The 23,605-nt window shown below is 40.9% G+C and overlaps 1 protein-coding gene and 1 long non-coding RNA gene across 8 annotated transcripts in view; one reads left to right on the top strand and one right to left on the bottom strand.

The window, feature by feature from the left end:
- The window catches only part of LOC114566819 (uncharacterized), a 38,025-nt gene extending 15,358 nt beyond the window's left edge, over nucleotides 1-22,667 (bottom strand). For all 7 annotated transcript variants that reach the window (XR_003694098.1, XR_003694097.1, XR_003694101.1 and 4 more), the window contains exon 1: nucleotides 22,540-22,667. This is a non-coding gene — a long non-coding RNA (uncharacterized LOC114566819). The remainder of the gene's footprint in view (nucleotides 1-22,539) is intronic.
- On the top strand, nucleotides 1,236-19,010 carry LOC114566806 (glutathione S-transferase theta-1-like). The gene is made up of 5 exons (XM_028595570.1): nucleotides 1,236-1,481; nucleotides 7,801-7,888; nucleotides 7,976-8,126; nucleotides 17,865-18,041; nucleotides 18,734-19,010. The coding sequence occupies exons 1-5, from the start codon at nucleotides 1,370-1,372 to the stop codon at nucleotides 18,926-18,928; spliced, it is 723 nt and encodes a 240-aa protein (XP_028451371.1). The 5' UTR covers nucleotides 1,236-1,369; the 3' UTR covers nucleotides 18,929-19,010.
- Nucleotides 22,668-23,605: the final 938 nt, after the last annotated feature.

Here is a 23,605-nt window from a genome sequence, read left to right as displayed (position 1 = left end):
ACAGTTACACTTTCACACGTAGATTGTTCATGTATTGTCCAAGTCTTGTTTGCACTTGTTTTCATTTCAATTCAATTTTATTTATAGTATCAAATCATAACAAGAGTTATCTTGAGACACTTTACAGATAGAGTAGGTCTAGACCACACTCTATAATTTACAAAGCCCCAACAATTACAGTAATTCCCTCAAGAGCAAGCAGTGGCGAGGAAAAACTCCCTCTTGGGAAGAAACCTCGGACAGACCCAGGCTCTTGGTAGGCGGTGTCTGACGGGCCGGTTGGGGATATGATGAACAGTGGCGATAATAGTCACATTAATAATGGAACAGTGACTTCGAAGCAGCAGGGTTCAGCAGGAAGCAGCAGGGTTCAGCAGGAAGCAGCAGGGTTCAGCAGGAAGCAGCATGACATTGCAGGGCACCGCTGAGCTCAGCAGGGAGTGTAGCAGGACCACGGCGACAGCTGGAACCAGGATCTTGGTGCCAACGTTCTCCAAGGAAATACACTGGGGGAAGAAACATAAGGACTCGGGGGAGTAAACTCCCCAGAAGCTAGGATTAGTAACAAGCACTTCTGGGACGGGATACACACAAATAGTAATAGAAAGGGAGAGGAGAGAGCAGCTCAGTGTGTCAAAGGAAGGAAGGAAGTCCCCCGGCAATCTAGAACTATAACAGCGTAACTAAGAGAGACAGGACAGTTGTCAGTTGTCTGCATCTGTCTAGCCCATGCTGATGTGTCTGTCTTCATGTGTCCTAACTGTGTCCAATGTTCCATGTTTCTGCAGAACAGGAACCTGATGGAAACCAGTTTTTAAACGGAGTCAGGCCCGTTCATATTGTAACTTAATGTTACTTTTAACTTTCCTGTATAATAAATGAAATGAAATGAAACCGCAGGAACATAGAGAATTCAGAGTTATATATCAGAGGTGAGTCAGTCCCCTTCCACTCAGTGCTCTACACTTTCACATTCATTATTTCTTAAACCTTTTTTTTCAGAGAGAGCAAATTCAATTAAAAGTTCAAAATGTACTCTTTAACTCCAGTTACTACTACTGAATTCCTGTCTGCCAGACAGATCCCCAACTCTCTGTTCTCTCAGTTGGAAGTTTATATTACTATAGCAGCAGTGAGAGAAAACCGTAATAAGCAATACTGTCTTGGAGGATCCATTGTGGAAACTAGAGGAAATGCCTCAGGAAGAGAAGCTAGCCAGTAAAGGGAGTAAAGGGGGCGGAGCTTGGCTCCCACAGTGAACTCGCCTCTCGCCGGAATGTGAGAGGCGCGAACCGCCTTAGTTAGTTAAATAAAGGACGATTAGTAGGTTACCTCCAGGAAGTCAACGAGAGAGCATCAAGAAGCAACGATGGCGTTAGAGCTGTACTTGGACCTTTTATCTCAACCCTGCCGCTCAGTGTATATCTTCGCAAAGAAGAACAACATTCCCTTTGAATTCAAAACGGTGTCGCTGATAAACGGTGAGTTCAACTTTCTACTGTACACAGACGAAGGGAAAGTTAACCAGCGAGTTCAGAGCATAGCATGCTACTGTAACGGATCAGGACCTGGCTACTCTTGAGGACAGGGTGACTGCCATTTACACAACCTGCTGGATAATGACGTAAATACAACCTTTTCCTCAAGCTGTATGCCATTATCCAGCTGAAAGCATTAAGCTGAAGGCCCATTTTTGACTTCCGTTAATCGGAAGGTTGTTTTTTTCTCTAAACGAGGTTAACGTTATTGATACAGTGCTGATGGCGCAGCATCCGAAAACGTTCACCTTTAGTTGATTTAGTTGTTCTCAGGTTTTCTAATCCTGTCTCTTCATGTTTTGTAGACTGAAAAACAATAATTTTAGGGGATGATTGTTAATTTAGCGACGAATGTGTGACTTTGATAACGATGGGTATAATTTGAAAGTGTTTGATATCAGTTTCCCGTTCCCAACTGCTATTTTTCATACTTCAATTGTAGCCTACTTTTTCTCCTAACGAAACCCTTCTTTAACATGACAGCCATTCGGGGGGGCAACACGTCTCATTTCAGTTAGTTTCTTATCCAAATGATACGCAGCTGTGAGTCAGGGCCAGGCATTTTTGGGCAAGAAGGAGGAAGAAAAATGAAAAATACAAGTCTGTAATCCACGCAGCGCAATGCCTGAGTGTATTATGTTTATACTCAATCATAGGCGTCGATTTCGGTGGGGACGGTGCGCGTGCCTACCAGATTATTTCGTCATGAGTAATTTTGTACCCACCACTTTTTTTGAAAACCTTGAGCTCAATTTAGTTAAAAAAAAAATAAAAAAAAGTCCATAACACATATAATTCTTGAGCGACAGATGCTAAATCAATCAAAACAATCTCTATCCCCCACAGGGCAGGCACAGACACAGCCGCTCTGCTGCCGCGCTGGCTGCATGCTTCTCCGTTTACAACACTGCCTGGTCGGGACATTCTGCTTAACGTGGTTTAATGTACCTCAACAACGATCAATGATCACCAAATTTATCATGGCCATATCTTGTAATGAACACTTAAGCCTGTTAAAAGAACTAAACCGAAATCCAACGATTATAAGTTAATATCTCACATTAACATTTTCTTCTTCATTGGCGCCTATGGCGTGGAAAACTGCGGTGAAGTTAGTTTAATGTTTGACATTCATCGGTTTTCGCGGATGTTGCCTTCAATAGCTCCGTGTCAATACTTTGATTTCCCCCAGTTTCAGGGTATGTTGGAGAGCTTATTTATACAGATGTTTCACAGTTTTAGTTAACTCAAAAACACAAAAAATTACGACAGTTTAGAGCGCAAAGAACTGAATGTCTGTCCAACGAGCCCGTTACTATAAAGGTAGTTAGGGACCGTCGTAAAATTGCAACACCTCTCAATTTTAATCTTTAGGGCCCTATCTTGCACTCAGCGCAATTGACTTTGTACAACGACGCATGTATCATTCCTATTTTGCACCCGACGCACAGCGGACTTTTCCCTCCACAGACACACGTCGGTAAATTAGGGAATGTAAATTAGGGAATGTATTTGCGCTCCCGGGGGAGGTTCAGCGAAAAGAGGAGGCGTGTTCCGGCGCAAACGTTCCCAGGTGCTATTTTGCAGTTTCAGAAAACAATTCCGCCACAGACCAGGAAAACCTGGTCTAAAGTCAGTGGCACTAGTCTAAAGTCAGTGGCGCTAGTCTAAAGTCAGTGGCGCTAGTCTAAAGTCAGTGGCGCTAGTCTAAAGTCAGTGGCGCTAGTCTAAAGTCAGTGGCGCTAGTCTAAAGTCAGTGGCGCTAGTCTAAAGTCAGTGGTACTAGTCTAAAGTCAGTGGCACTAGTCTAAAGTCAGTGGTGCTAGTCTAAAGTCAGTGGCGCTAGTCTAAAGTCAGTGGCACTAGTCTAAAGTCAGTGGTACTAGTCTAAAGTCAGTTATTCAGATGCTATTTTAGGGCGCATGCTTGGCCATAATGTAGCGTGTGCACACCACGCATACACTTCTCTCATCTAAATGGACGCAGCAGTTCCCATTTTTGCAAACCATACATAATTACAAGGAAAAATATTACTGAAAATGCGCTTCAGGTTTGGATAGATCAGGAGGAACTTTACATTACAGTCCTCAAAAAGTCCCAGCATGCTTTGTGGCTTGTTGTGTTTTACACAACATTTCCATGAATCATGGATGTGTTGATGACATAAATGAGGAAATATTAGAGGACTTAAGGAGACGTGATGTTGAACTACTGCGGGATCTGGTCCGGGAGTTGCAATGCGCGATGTGCTCCTGATGGAGCGGGTGGATGGAGATGGAGTGGGGCACAACAGGAGCAGGTGGTGCATTTGGAGGCCCACGCTCCATGGCTGCAGCAATCCTCTCCAGACTTGAGGAGATGCGCCCAAGAGGAGCAGCAACATCACCACCCGGTCAAGACGGCATTTGTTACTTGCCGCATCTCGGACAGCTCCCGCTGGCGTGCGCCAGGCAAATCCGCCGTTATAATAGCAATCACCATGGAACAAGCGCACCTGCTCTTAAAGGGAATGTGAGATGACGCTCTGATTGGTTATTTTCACGTTACGCCCGAACCACACCTAGCTACTTCAGACCAACCCATTTTAGATTTGCGTCGGGCGCAAGACTCATTCACCCCGCCCGTATAATAGCAACAGCGCCCGAGATCTGCCCACAAAGCTCCTTGCGTTTTGCGTTTCATACTTGCGTTTCAGATCGTTAAAATAGGCACCTTAATATCTTATTTGTTTTACAACATAGAAATCTCAAACCACTTCCATTATAGAAAGTTGCAGCCATTAAACATTTCACACTTGTAAGTTAGTAGAAAGAATCTTTTAAAATAGAAAATATACAGCAAATAATGGTTTGTGCAATTATAATTATATAATTACACAACTTTCACAGCTATTAGTTTGTGGAAAAAAAACTTTAAAATAAGTTTTCACTTTCATCATCAGTAACCTATTTTGTAAAAAAAACAAATCTTTTTTGAAGCATCATGTCTATGTGTCTATCTGAAGAATAGCATATTAGACTATATGGAAGACCCTGGGTGTGATTCTGTTCTTTGTTTTATTAGCTTTTTTTTTATTACCCTTAGTATATTTTAACAATAAGTGCATGCTAATTGTGATGATCATTAATGCAAACCCTACATTCAAAATGATATTAAAGTGGCATAATGTGATGTAATCCATGAAGTATAATCCCTTGTCCCACAGAAAACAAGTCAGACAGAAGAGTGAGAGACAGACTAGTAAGACAGAAGAAGAATTACAAAATATTATTAAAAAGAAGAAACTACAGACAAATCTGACCATGAGGAAAGAGAGGAGAACAGAGCAGGAAAGCGAAGACAAGCACAGAAACATCATGATGTATGCAGGAAATAAACACAAGGGAGGCTAGTAAATGGTCACATCCTCCCACAGCTTACAAAACTTTAGAAAATCCATTATCATTGTCGGTGACGTATTGTGTAAAATTAATATGTAGCCTAAAGATTATTTCAACATGTTTAGCATGTATGAATATTTTGACATCAAACCACCTGTAATATGTCTCAGACATCCTTTCACAACTTTCACAACTGTTAGTTTCTGCAAAAATACCAATATCCCTGATCTTTTGGCTATTAAATGCATATATAAAGGTTAACATCTTTAATAAGTTTCTCATTTATGAATATGTTGACTTCAAACAACCTGTAATATGCCTCAGACATTCTCTCACAACTTTTACAGCTGTTAGTTTGTGAAAGAAATACTTTGAAAATACCGTATCAATATCCCTGATCTGTTGGCTATTTAATGCATATTGAAAGGTTATCAATTTAATAGGTTTGTCATTTATGAATATATTGACATCAACCCACTAATATGTCTCAGACATCTTTTCCCAACTTCCACAGCTGTTACTTTGTGAAAAAGTCTTTATCTAATCCCTTAGCATCCTCATCAGTGACCTATTGTATATAAAATGCATATTTGAAGGTTATCAATTTAATAGGTTTCTCATGTATGAATATATTGGTATCAAATCACCTGTAATATGTCTCAGACATCCTCTTACAAATTCCACAGCTGTGGAAAAAGTTTGTGAAAAAGTCTTTAGCAAATCTTGTAGTATCCTCATCAGTGACCTATTGTCTCTAAAATGCATATTTAAAGGTTATAAATGTAATGGCTTGCTCATTTATGAAGATAATCGCATCAAACCACCTGTAATATAGCAAATCCTGTAGCATCCTCACCTATTGTCTATAAAATGCATATTTAAAGGTAAGCTGGGGCAAAGGCTGTTAAGTTGAGGTTCGGTTGGACGGTTCCAGTTCCTACCTATGATTGATTGTTGATGATGCATTGCATACTTGTATGGCTAAATGGGCTGTTTCACACAGTAAGAGCTTTGTAACTTTTGTTATTATGTATGAGACATATTAGAGGTGATTTGATGTCCATATCTTCAGAAATGACAAACATATTGAAATAACGTCTAAATCTGCATTTGTTACAAAATTTATTTTTACAAGTTTTTTTTTCACAAAGTTAAATATGTGAGAGGTTGTCTGAGAAATGTAAGAGTGAATGAAAAACCTATTGAAGTGATAACTTCTAAATCTGCATTTCTTTACACAATAGGTCACTGAAGATGATGCAGAATTTGCTCAGTACTAACAGCTAAAAGCTGTGTAAGTTGTGAAATAACTGAGACATGTCACATATGTTTTGATGTCAATATATTCATTAAAGAGAAACCTATTAAAATTATAACCTTTTAAATATGCATTTAATAGCCAACAGATCACTGATATTGATAAGGTATTTTCAACATATTTTTACACAAACAAACAGCTGTGAAAGTTGTAAAAAGATGTCTGAGAAATATTACAGGTGGTTTGATGTCAATACATTTATAAATGAGAAACCTATTAAAATAATAATCTTTAAATAGCCGACAGATCAGGGATATTGATAGGGTATTTTCAAAGTATTTTTCTCACAAACTAACACCTGTGAAACTTGTGCGAGATATGACATAATGATGACATATTACAGGTGGTTTGATGTCAATATATTCATACATGAGAAACCTATTAAATTGATAACCTTCAAATATGCATTTTATATACAATAGGTCACTGATGAGGATGCTAAGGGATTAGATAAAGACTTTTTCACAAAATAACAGCTGTGAAAGTTAAAAATAATATATTAAAAATAAATGACGTCTTTTAAACATGACCTGCGCGAAAGAGAAAAAAAATGAATGCATCATTGTACCCAGCACTTCTGGAAATGTACTTCCAAATGCGTCTCTGTCCCCAGCACATTTCAAACCAAACTGACGCGCATGTTTGTACTCCCAACCTGAGATGCCAAGGGAGGTTAATGATCGTGTTGAGACACCTTACACGGCACACTTCACTTACTTAGGCAAGCACCAGGGCTGCCTGGAAAGGCAGGTTTTGTCAAAAATTCTAAAACTGTGTCTAGGATACTTCATATTAGTCATTGCCAGACCTATATCTCCACAGCGCTGTATCTTGTATCTTCATCTTAACATAATGTCTGTCATTTATTTTCTTCAAAAATCAAGTGCTCTTTAACCATTGTCTGCAATATCTTACATGAGGATAACATAAATCTGTTTTTGAGCTAAATCTGATATTTACCACACTACTTCTACCATGAGATCAACATGGTATCATTTATTTTCATGAATATTTGTCATTTATCAAGCAAGAATTTGCAGGTTGCTTAAAGTACAGTTTACAGTAAAACATGTTTATGCACTACAGGCTCAATTTACATAACAATAATTCAAAAAACGTGGCAGGATTGTTTGTGCAGGACAGTCTGAAGTGATGAAGATGCAGTGAGTGGAGCCATTTTGGTGTCAATTGAGCAAAAACTGTGGGAGGGGTTAGGTTTAATTAGTTTTACTACTACTTAGTAGTGGACTGAAAAAGAAATTGATTTTAATATTCTAGCACCAAAAGGATAAATTCTCACGTGCAATTTAAATATAACAAAAGATACTTGTATTGCCACAGAAAATATCGCCCACCCCTAAATATTTTGATACCTTAACCCCACAAGGGGTCCCAAGACATGAGAGGTCATTAGATGATTAAAATTATAAGAAAGAAAACTTTTTTTTTTGTGCAAAGTTAAAGTATCCTTAGTACCGGTAGGTTTCTACACTCAGTCAGTACCAAACATCTTATTGCTGCTGCTGACTTTCCCCTGGTGTGTTTGTGTGTGTGTTGGTTTCAGGTGATCAGAGAGGAGATGAGTTTGGGAAGATAAGCTTGATAAAAAAAGTCCCTGCTCTGCGAGATGGAGACTTCTGCCTGGCTGAAAGGTGATTATTTAAATCATTAAAAGGTAATTCACCTGTATAAACCCATGTGTCCTGTGTGGTAGTCATTAGTTATGTTTGTCTCTGCAGCATTGCCATCCTGCTGTATCTGGCAGATAAGTTTAAGACTCCAGACTTCTGGTACCCAGCTGACCTCCAGCAGCGTGCTCGCGTCAACGAGTATCTGTCGTGGCAGCACAGTGCTATGCGTTTGCATGGAACCAGGGTGTTCTGGCTGCGGGTATGTTCACTTACACCTGTCATGGTCTCATGTTTGTAAAAGTGTCTTTACCTCCAGACTGAAGGACTGAGGAGTAATGTGATATTCTAAGTCAGAGCCGTGGATGGAGGTTTCCTGCTGCTTTCCATTGTTCTGCTGATGTGTGCAGTTAGATATGTCAGGGCAGAGCAGCAACTTCCGGGTCTGAAAAGTGAAGCCAATGTGGAAGTGCCTTAAACCTAGGGCTGGGCACCAAACGTCGATACTTTTATGGCACCGAAAAATCCTATGAGTATTGAAAAATTATGAATCTTTCGGTGCCAAATTTCGGTTCCAAAAGCGTCTGAACGCTTCAGCACAAGCTTATCGGTCCTCTCTGCATATTGACAGAGAGCAGAGCAGAGCTCTGACCGACACACACGCATACACACACACCTACACGGAGAGGCACGGGCCGAGTAAACTACGTCGTCGGCTCTGTAGTTTTGTTGAAGAAACAGTGAGTCACAGCGATGCCGATAAAGGGGTTTCAAGTGTGGTTACAGTTTTTCAAAACTTCACGCAGACAGCGTTTGCTGCAATATGATATTAATGGAAATCGAAAGCGGTCGCGGTGCTGTTGACGTTATGGTGCGTTCTTTTTGTCCCCCGAAGTCGATCTACGAGTCGTTTTGCAGAGTTATGAACCGGAAGTTGCAAAAAGAACGCCCCCGAGGTTGTATATACAACTCGTCAAGTCGTCTGAACTCAGAGGACCCCGAGTTCACTTTCAAAGATGGCTACGTCGTGCATCACACGTAGTAAACATTGTAGTTTTCTACAATTTTAAGCACTTTTTTCTTTGTTGTAACCAAATGAAGAAGTCGTACACATAGTGCTGTATACTACTACCTATAGACATGTCTCTACAGTCTTATTAGGAGTTAAACATAGTGCTGTATACTGCTACCTATAGACATGTCTCTACAGTCTTATTAGGAGTTAAACATAGTGCTGTATACTACTACCTATAGACATGTCTCTACAGTCTTATAGTTAAACATGTCTACCTATAGACATGTCAGTCTTATTAGGGTTAAACATAGTGCTGTATAAATAGACATGATTACAGTCTTATTTTAAATAGCCTGATTAGTTATTTTGTAGCTTGTGCAGCTGAAATTGGCTAGAGACGCTCGGTTGCTATATGACAACAGTGGCTTTAAGCCGAGTCTTGAGCAGAAAGCAGAGCAGTAGCCTAACGTTAATCAAAAGGTAATTTTCATGTATCAAACTGTGTAATATGTCAATAACTGGGTGAATAGAATCCTAAATGTTACTTAAAATGTTACAAAAATCCATCTTTTCTCCGACTTGTAGTATTGTGTGACAAAAAGAACACAACAACCCACGGTTATTCGTTTTCCGACATGGATGTGACGTCACGCTCAAGCTACTAGTCGCAATTACAAGACAAAAAGAACGCACCGTTACACTTCCTCTAAGGTCTAGGCAAGCAGGCACAACGGTGGTTTCTCTGCCCTGATGACTGACTGACAGGCTGAGCTTGTAAGGCAAGGCAAGGCAACTTTATTAATGTTACTCTGAGTGAGCAGTGTTACCAGAATTTTTACATTTTGATAACTGTTTTGATTCACAATTAAGTTGGAAAATAAAAGCTTTGTGTTTAATGTATTTTTGTTGATGTTGAAATAGATTGTAAAACATATGGTATCGAAAAACGTATCGTTAGGAATCTGTATCGAAACTGAGGTATCGAAATTGGCACCGGATCAAAAGATTCTGAACGATACCCAGCCCTACTTAAACCTGCATTCTTTTTTCTGTATTTCTGTTCCGTCATGAGACTATTTTGCAAAGACACCATGGCTTTTCCTGGTGCTTGATGCCGCCCATGACGATTGTGATTGGTTTAAAGAAATGCCAATAAACCGGAGCATTTTTAAACCGGAGCAGTTTTTCTCCCATCCCAGAATGCTGTGTGGACTAGCCAGATCTTCCTCCGCAGCACTGTGGAGGAAGGTCTGGCAAAGCGAGACAAATGGGAAAATGACCCTACTTCTCACTTGATTTATTACCTCAATAAGCACACACCCATGTTAACATAACAGGCTTATGACCTCATTGTTAATTTCAAGTCTTCTTTAATACAGCATGATGTTCATTTAGTAAATGATGGTCCTATTTATTTTTAAATTGACTATAAAGCAGGGGATGCTGACCAACCTGTCAATCAGAACAGAGGCTTAGCGATGTGTATCCATGGCCGTGTGTACATTTAAAATAACCATAAACTTGTTTTTGGGTGTTGTCCATGTTTTAATCTTAAACGTTCGCCTAGAAATTGTTTGTTTGTTCAGCGTTCTGCCAACCAATTTAGCTAGCGCTAGCGTTAACTGGTAGCTGGTTTCAAAGAAGTTTGTTGTATCCTATTTCATTTTCTTTTCATACTCTTATCAGTCAGTCCCTCCAGAAAAACAAGATTATGCGATCGCATAATTCAATGCATAATCAGCCAAAGTACGCATATTTATGCGGGGGCCGCATATTTTCAAATACGGTGCACTTTCGCCACATAAATTGCCGATTTCCGTGCAAAATATGCGGGGCTTGCATGATTCATAATCCCCGCCTTTTCGTTGCAAAAAAGTCACATATCTTAGCAGAAAGTTGAAAAATGTTGCGTTTACTTCACACGAGCCGCCATTTTCCCCTGTTGCCATGAAGTGACGTAATTACGCGACGTGAACATCATCGAAAAGCAAGGTGTTCAGGGGGAATCATTTTTTTTTTTTCTCTTTTCATCAAACCGCAGTTTTTGCAAGTTCCCGCAATTTTTGCAAGTTCCCGCAATTTTATCGCATAAAATTGCATAAATATCCCACATATTCCATCGCATTTTTTAAGAAAATGTGCCTCATTATCAAGGATTTTTGCCTGCAAAAATCACAAAAAAACTCTGCATTTTTCTGGAAGGACTGATCAGTGTGACATTAAATGTGCTCTGCTTCCTGTAAATGTCCAAAAACTAAAGAGTGGAGATTATTCTCTCACATCAACAGAAGAGTTTTACATGAAACATTGAGAAACTTCCCTGTAAACATCACTCTTACAGGTTTCTGGGTCAGTTTCTGTTCCTCAAGCCGCTCCCTGTTTCTGTACAAACTGTTGTCTGTTACTGACATCAGCAGTAACGGGAAGACAAAAGCATCAATACAATACATTCTTTGCATGGCCAGTGTTAGACTTTCATTTCAGAAGGCACATCATTTTACGTCCTTTATATCAGCCTTTTTGTATTCTGTATGTCCATGATTTTGGAGCAGTTCCCCAAAGAGAAACACACCAGCCAAGTGAGGACAGAGGGCCAGGAAGAAGTGTGTTAATACGTTACCATCATAATGCGGACGTTCTCTGATATCATCCGTAGGTCAATCGGTACACGATACAGTCGAATTCTGTCGTCAAAGTGTTAGATGTTCAGAAACCTGGATACGGTTGGTGATACAGTTTTCCACTTTCTATTTGTAGGCTATAATTCGATAGCATGTTCAGGATTGTCCAGCAAAAAATAATAATACTAGAATTAAAAAATTCAGGGTCATCCAGCAAAAATGTTTTACCACGGGCTCAACTTTTGCCTCAAAGCAATCTGGCACCATCTGCCATTGCACTGCGTTGTATACAAGTGCACATACCCTGTACATTTATTTGTAACCTGATACATTAGCTGGTGATCATCGTGACTGAGGTTAAAATGGTTGTTGCTGTGACAACGTTCCAGCGTTGCAAAGTCTGAGTATTATAAGCATCAGTGCAGTGTTTTGGTGTCTGATCAGCCTTTAACTCAGGATTTCTCAAACCAGCCTTCGTGGGTTGTATTTTATTGTCTCACCAGTAACTTAATGAAGGAGCATTTTCAGTCTTAATACTGTTAAATGTAAGATTAATTAGATTAAAAGATTAATCTAAGTTTCCGAAATCAGAATATGATGTGTACATGTGCACGTGTATTACAAAAAAAAAACAGGATCATTATTGGGATACCAGTGTGCAAGTAGTCTCCCATTGCCAGACCTATCTCCACAGAGTTGTGGAGTAAGGTCTGGCTACACCACAGATACATTCTGGGATAGGAAGGAAAACAAACGCTCTGGCTTGTTTGGTTTCTTGAAACCAATCACAATCGTCTTCAAAATAATCTCGGGAAGGAACTTGGGTAACACTTTGTATGAAGTCCATCCATAAGTATGGTTATAAGCACTTTTTTTTCACACAGACATTCTGCCCAAGCCAAGACAATCCTGATGACATCACTATGACCTCATTCAGAGATATTTTTTCAGACTAAATAAAGCTTCACATCACAGCATTGTTTATACAGGCTGAATCATACTCCTTACGAGGAAACGTGAATTTCATGTGTTAAATCCACGGAGTGGCCCTTTTTTAAAATAGATCTGTTGAAAATGCATCATTGCATGTAAAATGTAAAACTATTATGTCTTGTGTCTGTGAAAAGTGGAAGAGACAGTGGAAGTCTGAAGGCTTATGATTGTAATGTCCTGAGTTTGAATCTCCACTATCTTTAAAATGAGTGTGAGGAAAGAGTTAACATTTTTCCTTCCCGGCACTACGACAGAAGAGAGATTATGTTCTCGCAAGCTGAACCCTCTGACTTTTGTTTTTCTCATTCTGTCCGGAGAAGTTATAAGGATAAATTCTGCACATCCCCTAACCTATTTAAGTGGTTTTAGGTAGAGTTGTTTGAGTTCACGCTAGTCATATTTCCATCTAACTGTCAAGCGAATTTTAAGCAAACTTCTAAAATGTCGCAAAAAAGAAAATGCCAATTAGAAGCGTTTCCATCAACTGGTTTAGAGCGAATAAACTACACAAAACGTAGTTTCATCACAAGTTGACATTACACATGGTTGGAGATTGCAAACTGGCAGTTCTTTGGCTAATGGAGAGAGGTAACATTATACAAGCTGGCCACCTGTGCAGAATACAGGCTTGTGGCAGAGACATTTGGTGTCCGCGAGGCAACCGTTCACTGCTGTGTATACGCGGTGTGCAGGGCCGTACCATTCAAGCTGCTAATTCATCAGTTTACCCGACGTGGCTGAGGCACAGGCAGTAGCGCACCGCAACTCAACTACACACCTTCTGCCACAAGTGTACTGCGCACTAGATGGGACCCATATCCCGATCCTTCCCCCATCCAATGGATACATGGGCTATAGTCATGTGACTTACATGTTCGCTATGTCACAACTTACTGTATTCGGCAAAGCTGTTTCCATCTCCCATTTTGCAAATTAACTATTTTTTTGAAAAAGGCAAAAACCACCTCAAGCAAGCATGAAGACTTTTTTTTGCGAATTTGAGTATGTTTTTTTGAATTTTGCCTTTTCCATCAACATTTTCTAATGTAATACTTCAAAATGTGCATAAAAATACGTTGATGGAAACCACATGTTCCCCATGTTTAAAACCGCTTGGAGTTATTCTTGATAAGGATATATTCTTTAACGCCCACTTAAAACAAATCTCAAGAACAGCCTTTTTTCACTTGTGTAACATTGCCAAAATTAGGAACATCCCGTCTCAAAACAACGCTGAAAAACTAGTCCATGCATTCGTTACTTCCAGCAGGGCTCGACATTAAGGCTTGTCCGCTTGTCCGGGACAAGTGGATTTTTTGTAGGACAAGTGGAAGAGAAATTTACTTGCCCCACTGGACAAGTTAAAACTCAAACAAATCAAAATGCCACTCATTTCGTCAATGTTACAGAATTGAAACAAATACATATTTTACCCCACAATCCCGGGCAGCGGGTCGGCGGGCCGCTAACGTTAGACCCAGCCCGCTGTTCAGCGCATTCTCCGAAAGCGAAGCGGCATGAAAGCACGGCGAGCTAGCCGGTGTTAGCTTGCTAACTCCACCTTAACGTTACCTCCTCGCCACATCGTTCACAGAAAACAAGCTGAAAACAGAAGTCACTCGTGGCGATAGCAATGTGCTTTGTGTGGATGAAGCATTATATACGTTATTATGTGCCACTCATTCCGTTTATGTTACAGATTTTACTTTACCGATTTGAAACAAATACATTAACTAACGTTAGACCCAGCAGCAGCGGGAGAGCGGACCGCTGACGTTAGACCCAGCCCACTGTTCAGCTCCTTCTCTGTAAGAGATAGAGCAAGAAAGCACCGCGGAACCAGCAAGCCAGGCAGCCGGTGTTAGTTAGCTAACGTTAGCATGCTAACTATACTTTAACGTTACTCCGTCCCCACATCGTTCACAGAAAACAAGCAGAATAAAGCTGTCACTCGTGGCGATAGAAGTGTGCTTTGTGCGGATGAAGCATGAAGTTAATTTGACTCTTGACGGCTGGCTCTCTTCCTCGTAACGTTACTAGCTGCTCCGCTACTCGTTTGTAGCGGATTAAATATCAGGTAATAATCAACTGTAAAGTAGCTACACCTTTTTAAAGGATCCCTTGGTAAGTGAAATTGTAGAAAGAAAAAAAAAAACACGTTGACACCAACATTTAGTGGCAAAATCCATTGTTATGTCTACAAAATTATTTTAGATATATTAAATTAAATTAAGTTCAAGTCACCACTACCTCTGGTCAAAATATTGAATTAGTATCTCAATATATTAACTCAGTATCTCAGAATATAAACAAAGAATATCAAGTAATGAGAAACTATAAAATATTGACTTAATCTCAATATATTGGCTTAGTATCGTAATATATTGACTTAGTAACTCAACATATTGGTTCAGTATCTCAATATATTGACTTAGTAACTCAGAATATTGACTAAGAATCTCAAAGCAATGAGAACATTCAAAATATTGACTTACAATCTCAATATATTGACTCAATATCTCAAAATATCTCAATATATTGACATAGTAACTTAGAATATTGACTAGAAATCTGAAAGTAATGACAAACTTTAAAATATTCACTTAGAATCTCAATATATTAACTTCTGCACACCGGCGTGCAACATATTACTTTGTATTATGAGTCTGGAGATCCTTTTTTCTTGTTGAAGGGGAAATCTATTCTTGGGACACATTTGTTTCTACTGTTTAAACTGAATTGTATTAATGTTGATAGTGTTTGGATGCTTTCAATGGTTTCTTCACATTCTGCATTAGCAAAACAAAAAAAATTATAAAATGATTAATCTTTACCCGGACAAGTGACTTTTGTTCATGGACAAGTGAAACGTAAATGTACTTGTCCGAAGGACAAGTGCCTCAAAAAGTTAATGTCAGGCCCTGCTTCCAGGCTGGACTACTGTAATTCCTGACTATCAGGATGTTCAAATAAGTCCTTTAAGCCTCTCCAGCTGATCCACAATGCTGCAGCGCGTGTTCTGACAAGAACTAAGAAAAGAGATCATATTTCTCCTGTATTAGCTTCTCTGCATTGGCTTCCTTTAAAAGCTAGGATTGAATTTAAAATCCTTCGCCTGACTTACAAAGCTCTAAATGGTCAAGCACCTTCATATCTTGAAGAGCTCATAGTACCTTATTGTAGGGCTGCTCGATTAAAAAAATTTAAAAATAATAATCACGATTATTTTGGTCAATATTGAAATCACAATTATTTAAAACGATTACTCCATAACTTTTGGATATAATGGATAGTGTCCAGGGTATAATCTGTTAGTGTCCGTCTTTGGATCAGAATAAAATCAGTTTTACTACTGTGAGTCGGTTCAGCTTTACAGATATTGCACATAACGTTACACAGCTAACGAACAGTTCCACAGACATAACACAATGTGCATCTCACATCACATGTTAACTCACTATGACCACTACTACTGTCATTACTAAACATTTTACTAGAATATCAACAGTAATGTCGCCATCAGTGGGCTTATTTTCTAGCTAACCTTAGGAAAAATCCAGCACATAGACAGTGAAACAGGTGATTTAACGTCCCTGCTCATTTACATACAGTTTAACAACTAAACTAAATGCTGAGGGAACATTACAATGTTTTTTCATGTTGGTTTTGAGCAGTATACCTATGCACCCCCACTAAGCTGGAAAAAGTTTTAAACAGTAAGTGAATACAGCGTGTCGGGGGAATGCAACGTCTACTACAGCGGGGGGGCAAAGGCAGAGGGACCGCAGGGTTAGCGAACGTTAGCTGTTCCCAGACAACTGAGATGGTTTTGCCTTTTTTTGCTCACCAAACGCTGCTGCCATCTTTACTCGCGCTGAGTTTTTAAATTCCAGCGGATGATATGCAAACGACTTGCGTCCCTGACTGGCTTCGGGAGGGGCGGATGTGCGCATACGCGTGTCATTCAGAACACAAGACCCAATAAGAGTGTTCTAATCGTTGGGAGCCAAAATCAAACTTGAAGTCAAAATTCAATTAATTGCACAGCCCTACCTTATTGCCCCACTAGAGCACTGCACTCCCAGAATGCAGAACTACTTGTGGTTCCTAGAGTCTCTAAAAGTAGAATAGGAGCCAGATCCTTTAGCTATCAGGCTCCTCTCCTGTGGAACCAGCTCCCAGTCTGGGTCCAGGGGGCAGACACCGTCACCACATTTAAGAGTAAACTTAAAACTCTCCTCTTCAATAAAGCTTATAGTTAGGGAGTGAGGAGTTGCAGCATTCACCTAGACCGGCGGGGGAGGGTGTATAGCTTCAGACACAGCACCCCTTCTCTTCTCTGCTCCTCTTCATAGTCGTCAGATTCATCTAGATTCATCTACCAACCCTTATAGAGCTGGCTAAGGTTTGCCTTGGAGCAGCTCTTAGTTATGCTGTTATAGTTTTAGACTGCCAGGGACTTCTTTTGACACACTGAACTCCTCTCTCCTCTCTCTTTTCATCCGTGTGCATCCATGTCCCAGAAATGCTTGTTACTAACTTAGCTCTGGGGAGTTTTTTCCCCGGAGCCCTTATGTTTTCTCACCCCACAGTTGTCCCTGGATTGGGGTGGCACCTATATCATAATTGCAGCTGTCGCCATGGTCCTGCTATGCCCTGTGTTTGCCTCATTTGGAACCGGAGCATTAATTCCATACCCTATATGCAATGATCCACTAAAGTTAGGCACAATACGAGATTAATACATTTTCAGTTTTGTTATCTTCCGCCATAATTACTGTAATGGAGCCAGGAGGTAGATTGCTGCCATCTCACGGGAGCAGGTGGTCAAAAAAAAGTAACTGCTAGTCCCAGGATTTAGGGGATAGAGTCAACAAATAAAGTTGAAAAGATTACATTCAATCATTAACCGCTCTGAGCTGGTGTCTGAATCAGCAAAACTCCATTCAAAACAAGGAAAATAATAATTTATTTATTGCAGCTCTAATTACTAATTCTAAGCATCTCCTGTAATTCGGGAAACGCATAAAATCCACCAAAGAGAATGTGTTTAAATATTATTTTAATTCTATCCAGGTATGCACCCTTCTTCTCACTAGACATACCATGTTTCTCATTAAGGTAAAATAGACAGAAAGGAAAAGCAGTCCAATGAGAGTGACATTCTCTTAACAAACCACTTTGACACAACACAGAGGTTTCTACAATTTCTTTTTTATAGGTTTTTGTTTTGGAAACCGAGTCTACTCCTGAAAAGTGTTTAACAAGACATTTATGTATCAATAACGAGCTCATTGATAGTGTTGCATAATGTGTTATTTAATCTGTACTTCCTGTTGATTCAAATTGAAATCTTGTGTTGGTGCTATAGGTTTTGATTCCCAAGGGTCTGGGCGTGGAGGTCCCGCAGGACAAGCTGGACGCAGCCTTGGAAGACCTGAACAACTCACTGAAACTCATCGAAGAGAAGTTCATCCAGGATAGGCCCTTCATTGCAGGAGATAACATCTCCTTGGCCGACCTGGTTGCCATTGTGGAGATCATGCAGGTGAGCAGAAGCACTACATTACATCATTTCCAGCATACTTTGTAGAGAACAACAAGGGCAAAACGGCATCACCCATCAGTTTCAACCACATATTCTTTGGTCTAACTCAGCTGACAACACAGAATCCATCAGCACGTTGGCGTGGCGTTCACTACCGCGCCTGTTTGTAACCATTAGGCTACCGACAACATTTCAACAGACTTCAGCCGTTTAGATAACACGCTCGACTGTCCTGTGTTACAGAGGTGAACTAACCACAGTTGCCTCGTTCATGGACTCGCGGCAGTTCATGACGGTCTGCGCTGTAGAATGAATGAATAGAGGAAACACAACGGATATTTGCGTTATTTTTGGCATTTAAACCTTTTTAGAAAAGGTCTGTACAGGAGAAGCACTGTCTGGTAATGACTGTGTTTGGGTGGCTAGAGTTTAAATTCCCCAACATTAGCCTAACATAAATGAAGTGAGGCCAATAGCTACCTAATTAGTAGAAAACATTGAAATGCAGTATCTAAAACACTGCCACAGGTTTTAATGAAAGATTAGCATGTACATTAATAATAGTTGCTTCATACTAAAGGGACTGGTGTTAAAATAATCTCTTTAAACATTGATAAGGAGTGATGTAGGTTAGTAGAAGAGTTGGCTTGTTCCACATTAACAGGCTTTCTCTGTGATTCTGTCCCTGCCAGCCTGTGGGCGCCGGTCTAGATGTGTTTGACGGGAGACCCAAGCTGAGTGCGTGGCGGGACAGAGTCCGGGCCGCCATTGGAACGGAGCTGTTTGACGAAGTCCACCAGGCCGTCCTTGGAGCCAAGGACAACGTGAAACTGATGGACGCCAAGACGATGGCCATCTTCAAGCCCAAGGCGAGGTTATACATGTGAAGAGGAGAAAAATGGTTCTGCCCAAACTATCTTAGCAAAATACCCTTCTCATACCTGACAATAAAGAGATTACATTTAACATGATGTGGAACTGTTGTTACTTATACCCTGGATAATACACGGTAGCAATTCTGAGGTTCTTGTGTGAAAAACTACCACCGTTTGTGTTGAACGAGAGTATGTGAAAATCCAAAAAACAATAAAAAATTATATTCCTGCTTTTTGAAATATTTTTGCTTTTTGAAATGTATTTGTATTAATCCAAAAGACAGCTAAAACTATACTTCTGCTTTTGAAATGTATCAGCTCAAGAACAGTGGAGACTGTGCTTCTGCTTTTGACATGAGTTAACCCAAAAACAGCTAAAATATATTTCTGCTCTTGAGACTATAATACTGCCTTTGATTTTGGTTTATGAGTGCTAATGTGCCTTTAGAAATATAATCATGCTAAGTTTTTGTGTTACTGATATTACTATAAACATGCTTAGAGACATTTTAGTGTGAGTTACTGTGTGAAGCTGCCTATTTGACCCTGCAGTCGGAAAGAGGAAGTGTCTGCAAGAGGCTTCAGATGCATAAGTTGCTTTGTGTAACTGTCTGTCTGAACCTGCACAGCTGGAAAGAGGAAGTGCTGTTGGGGCCTTGTATACATGCACTTGGGGGGTTAGGCTCTGGGTGCATACAGGAGTGTAAAAGGTTACTGCTCTGACCTATTGATCAATGCAGTCGAACTGAGCCGTTAGATTCTATGTTAGATAGCAACATGCATATGTTGCTATGCTGTATTACCATGTAAGGTGAAACAAATGCGATAAAACACACCTCGCTGTGATGGGGGGTTGAACCCCAAGAAATGTACAAATAAAAATGGGTGCTTTGCCAAAAAGCGCTCTCTCTCCCTTAGGCTTGTTTTCTGCTCTTTTGACCAAGACCCTACGAGTAGGGACCTCCTGTGTCTTAGAGCATTTTTTGAGTGATTGAACTCTGTTCATTTTTCCATTTATTTTGTTTGCTTGTTAACTTTTTGCTTTTTAAAAACAAAAAATAAAACCACCTGTGTTCGTCTTGAGCAAGGTGACCCAAAAAACCTTGTGAGTCTTTTTTTGCTCTTTTAGAAGACTTTCTTTCCTTTTTTCTTCTTTTTTGCCACTTGCCCGCGTGAGCGGGGACCCCCCGAAAGGGGAAGTGGTAGCCTCCTCTTTAACCGTGCGGTTTGCAGCAACCCCGGGGACCGACCTGACAAGCAGACCTTTGATTCTCCAGCTGAGCGGAAACCTCTGTGACCACGGCAGAGGCAGCTGTCCGAGTGTGAGTAATCAATTGTAATTGTTTGGTTATAAAGGTCTTCTGTGTGCTGTGTATTTCACATACGGGGGACATCTAGGTTTTCAATCAAAAGCCTCTTGTCTTGTCATCGGGTTTCCACTGTAGCGAGAACCCGCGAGTGCGGGGGTGTGTGTGTCTCTCTAAAATTAATCTAAACCATAGGAAAGTATTTCAATTAATTCATCTGAACCTATTAATATTTATAATACAATATTTATAATATTTGAACCTATAATGTTTTAGTACCTACAGTATTAAATATAGGGAAGTTTCTGAAATAACTCCTTTAATATAGGCTTAACCATCCGCCCCGCTGACAGTATCTGTAACGGCTGTACGGCAGAAGAGGGCTTAGAGGGCGAGGGTTATCTAGAGGGAGAAAGGGAGTTGGCTTTAAAAGAAAAAGTGATACCATGACTAGATAACTGTCACATCGTTCCACATGGCGCCCATAACGTGGGGCAAATGCGTTAAAAACTGTGATGCTACGTTATAAAAATAACTAGTACAGGGAACAACAGATTAACCATTTAAAAACCCACTCACAGTGCTTAAGGACAGTAACATAAAGCTATTTAGGTGGCTAGAAGAGTCAAAGCTGATTAAGACACTGATTTTTATTCGCAGTGCGCTAAGAACTGTAACGTAGAGTTATTAAAAAATAATAGCTGGAAGTGTCAAAACAGGTTAGCATCACTGGAACCTGCTGACCACGAGATCAGCAGGTTCAAACGCTTTAGAACTAGACTGAAGTAGCGCGCCGCGCAACTGTGCTGAAATAGTGCATAGAAGCTACAGCCCTAGGAACAGTAGGCAGACTGAGCCCTTCACTGCCGGCAAATGAAGAAGGGTCCCCGGGTTAAAGCCTGAACATTCCAACGGGTTTGGTGAAGTAGTTGAAAAAAGACGAAAGCAACGCGAACAGTCAATTAGTACTAAAGTAGGACTCAAATCGGCGGCAGGGGCATTTTGTCAAAACAGTATTTCCACACGAGCAAATCACTGAAGTAGGCCCCCCGAGCATGGCCAGCACCGCGTCTGCATTTGAGGATTCAGAGGAAGAGGGGACGGAAAGAGCCCTAGGTGATCCTCACATAAACCTAGCTTCAGGGCTTTCCTATAGCATGGTTAAAACCGGCAACGGTTCGATAAAATATTTCCGTGGAGATATTGAAAAGTGTAGTCCATTTCCTGGACAAATGAGAATGACCTCGTGGTTTAATCCAGCAAATCGGTCACTGAACCACGGAGGAGGGGTAGCAGAGGCGTTAAAACGGAGGTTCCCCAAAACATGTGACTGGGAACCTTCTGAACTATTACCAGACGGGACAATAGTTCAACAAACAATTAGGGATAGTGGAAGTTATGGTGAAATAATCCACTGTTGCTACAGTGATAAAAACAGCCCAGATAGGCTAACATCCGCGTTCTATGATGAAAACGATGAAAAATACTTGTATAGAATAATGCAGGAAGGAGCATTGGCAGCCAAACACACGGGCCGGGTGATAATCCTGTTCGGGGATGGGAGCTTCCAGTACTCACAAAAAGATTGTGTGCGCGCACTAATTAGACTGCTACAGAACCACAAAAGTTGTGAATGGGTGATATGTTGTCCAGAAGATGTCATGCGGAAAATAGAGAAGGCTCTGGTCTGCCCGGAGCCGCTATACCCGGACCTGTTTCTGCGGCCGGCTAAAAACCTTCACACGCCCTGTGCAGATGTAGTAGTGCAAATACCAATTAAAACCGGAATGATTGGTATGTCAAGCCACCTAGTAGAAGGATCGAGAGATACCTCTCTAGGAGCACAAAATAGCAAACAAGCAGAAAAAAACCACTCAGCAACCCCTGGGAATGTGCCAAGTTCCTCTATAGGATTCTGGGCTGCAGAACACCAAGGGGATGCAAGATATGCAGACTCAGATACAGGGAAAAAACAGTGGTGCAAACAATTAAAGGGGGATCCCCAATTAAAGGCAGCACTTTTGTGCACACGTCAGAATGTTTCAAATCGTACATGAGGAGACCCCCATTACCAGATTATGAGCAAGAAATTCTATACCGGGTTGGAAAAGAATACATCAAAGAAATTCAATCCCAACCGCCGTGCAAACCCGGGCAATGCCAACAACTGAATAGCCTTAGTGGGGAAAGAAGCAAGGGATATCGCGCGGACAGCAAACGGAGAAACTTTTAGAGCAATACACCCAGTAGTTAACTCAGCGCGAGCAGGAGAAAGGGTAACAATAAATCTGAGAGGGAGAGACCGAGAAGACCCACCTGAAGTCCTCCTCACTTGGACGAAGGATATCCTGCCCCTGTTAGGGGGGGCAATATTCCACCTCCTCCTGCCCGCTGACGAAGAGAGAGATGAAGTAGTGACAGCAGAGAATGAATATGATGAGAGCACTGAGTCAGAAAGAGAGGAAGACAGTCAAGAGGGGGAAGTAGAAACAGACGGCCGGAGCAGTGAGAGTGACACATCTCAAATACTTCCCCAAAATGCATAGTTCCTAAAAACCCCTCTAATTGTCGACTTTGAGAATCAATTATCACACCCGCCTCTGTTTACTCCATCCCCACCGTGGGGAGAGGGGAACGGAGAAGAGGAAGGGCTCAACGAGCGTTTGTATGAGGAATTAAGTTGGAGATTAAACACCAAACACTTGCAAAATAACACACCAACAAGTCTTAATCATAAAACAGGAAGCTCAGCTCCGCCTGCATCCCCACTGATTAGGGAACTAACTCCGTCATCAGCAGGGCCAGATCTCACAAGGGTACTGAGCGCATTAAACAAATGGTGCAGGGAAGATTTACCTACGTCGAGCAATAAATCCTCTTCACCAATAGGCATGTGGAGAAAGCATAAAACAAAAACTAACGAACCATTAATAGTAACAGATGAGGAGGATGAATTTCCTCCACCACGCGACCCGACTAGGGGGAGAAGAAAAAGTCGCAGTAGGGAAAGAACGCCACCTATGCCGGTACATGCCAGTACCCCGAGACCTAAAACTCCTATAGTTATCCCTCAGTCAAAGGGTATTCTAAATCCCACAGGAAACCAACCCACGGGCCCCAGACAATGGTTCACCCGGGGAGACACCTGATGAGGAAAGTAACAATTTGTGATCCGCCAATACCCAAAAAGACTTCTAGAGGTCAGATAGGTAGAGCCACTAAGCCTATGCCGGATACGAAGTACGATCCAGACAAATACCCGTGCAGTGTGCCAACCTACCGGACTGAGAATGATTGGTTCAACCCAAGACTGAAAGGGGAAGGAGACTATCATTCCGACTGGGAGGAAGAGCCTATGTGTAGGGAAGCTGGTTGGTACCCA

The sequence above is a fragment of the Perca flavescens genome, chromosome 2 (assembly GCF_004354835.1).
Source record: "Perca flavescens isolate YP-PL-M2 chromosome 2, PFLA_1.0, whole genome shotgun sequence".
In the NCBI taxonomy this organism is placed as follows: Eukaryota; Metazoa; Chordata; class Actinopteri; order Perciformes; family Percidae; genus Perca; species Perca flavescens.
Note: the sequence above shows the minus strand (reverse complement) of the source record. Positions and strands in the feature narration are given on the sequence as shown.

Bases quoted from the DNA above. Each gene is read 5' to 3' on its own strand.
- LOC114566806 (XM_028595570.1), top strand. From the start codon at position 1,370: ATGGCGTTAGAGCTGTACTTGGACCTTTTATCTCAACCCTGCCGCTCA. The intron at 7,889-7,975 runs GTGATTATTTAA...TTGTCTCTGCAG, and splicing joins GACTTCTGCCTGGCTGAAAG to CATTGCCATCCTGCTGTATC. The intron at 18,042-18,733 runs GTGAGCAGAAGC...TGTCCCTGCCAG, and splicing joins CCATTGTGGAGATCATGCAG to CCTGTGGGCGCCGGTCTAGA.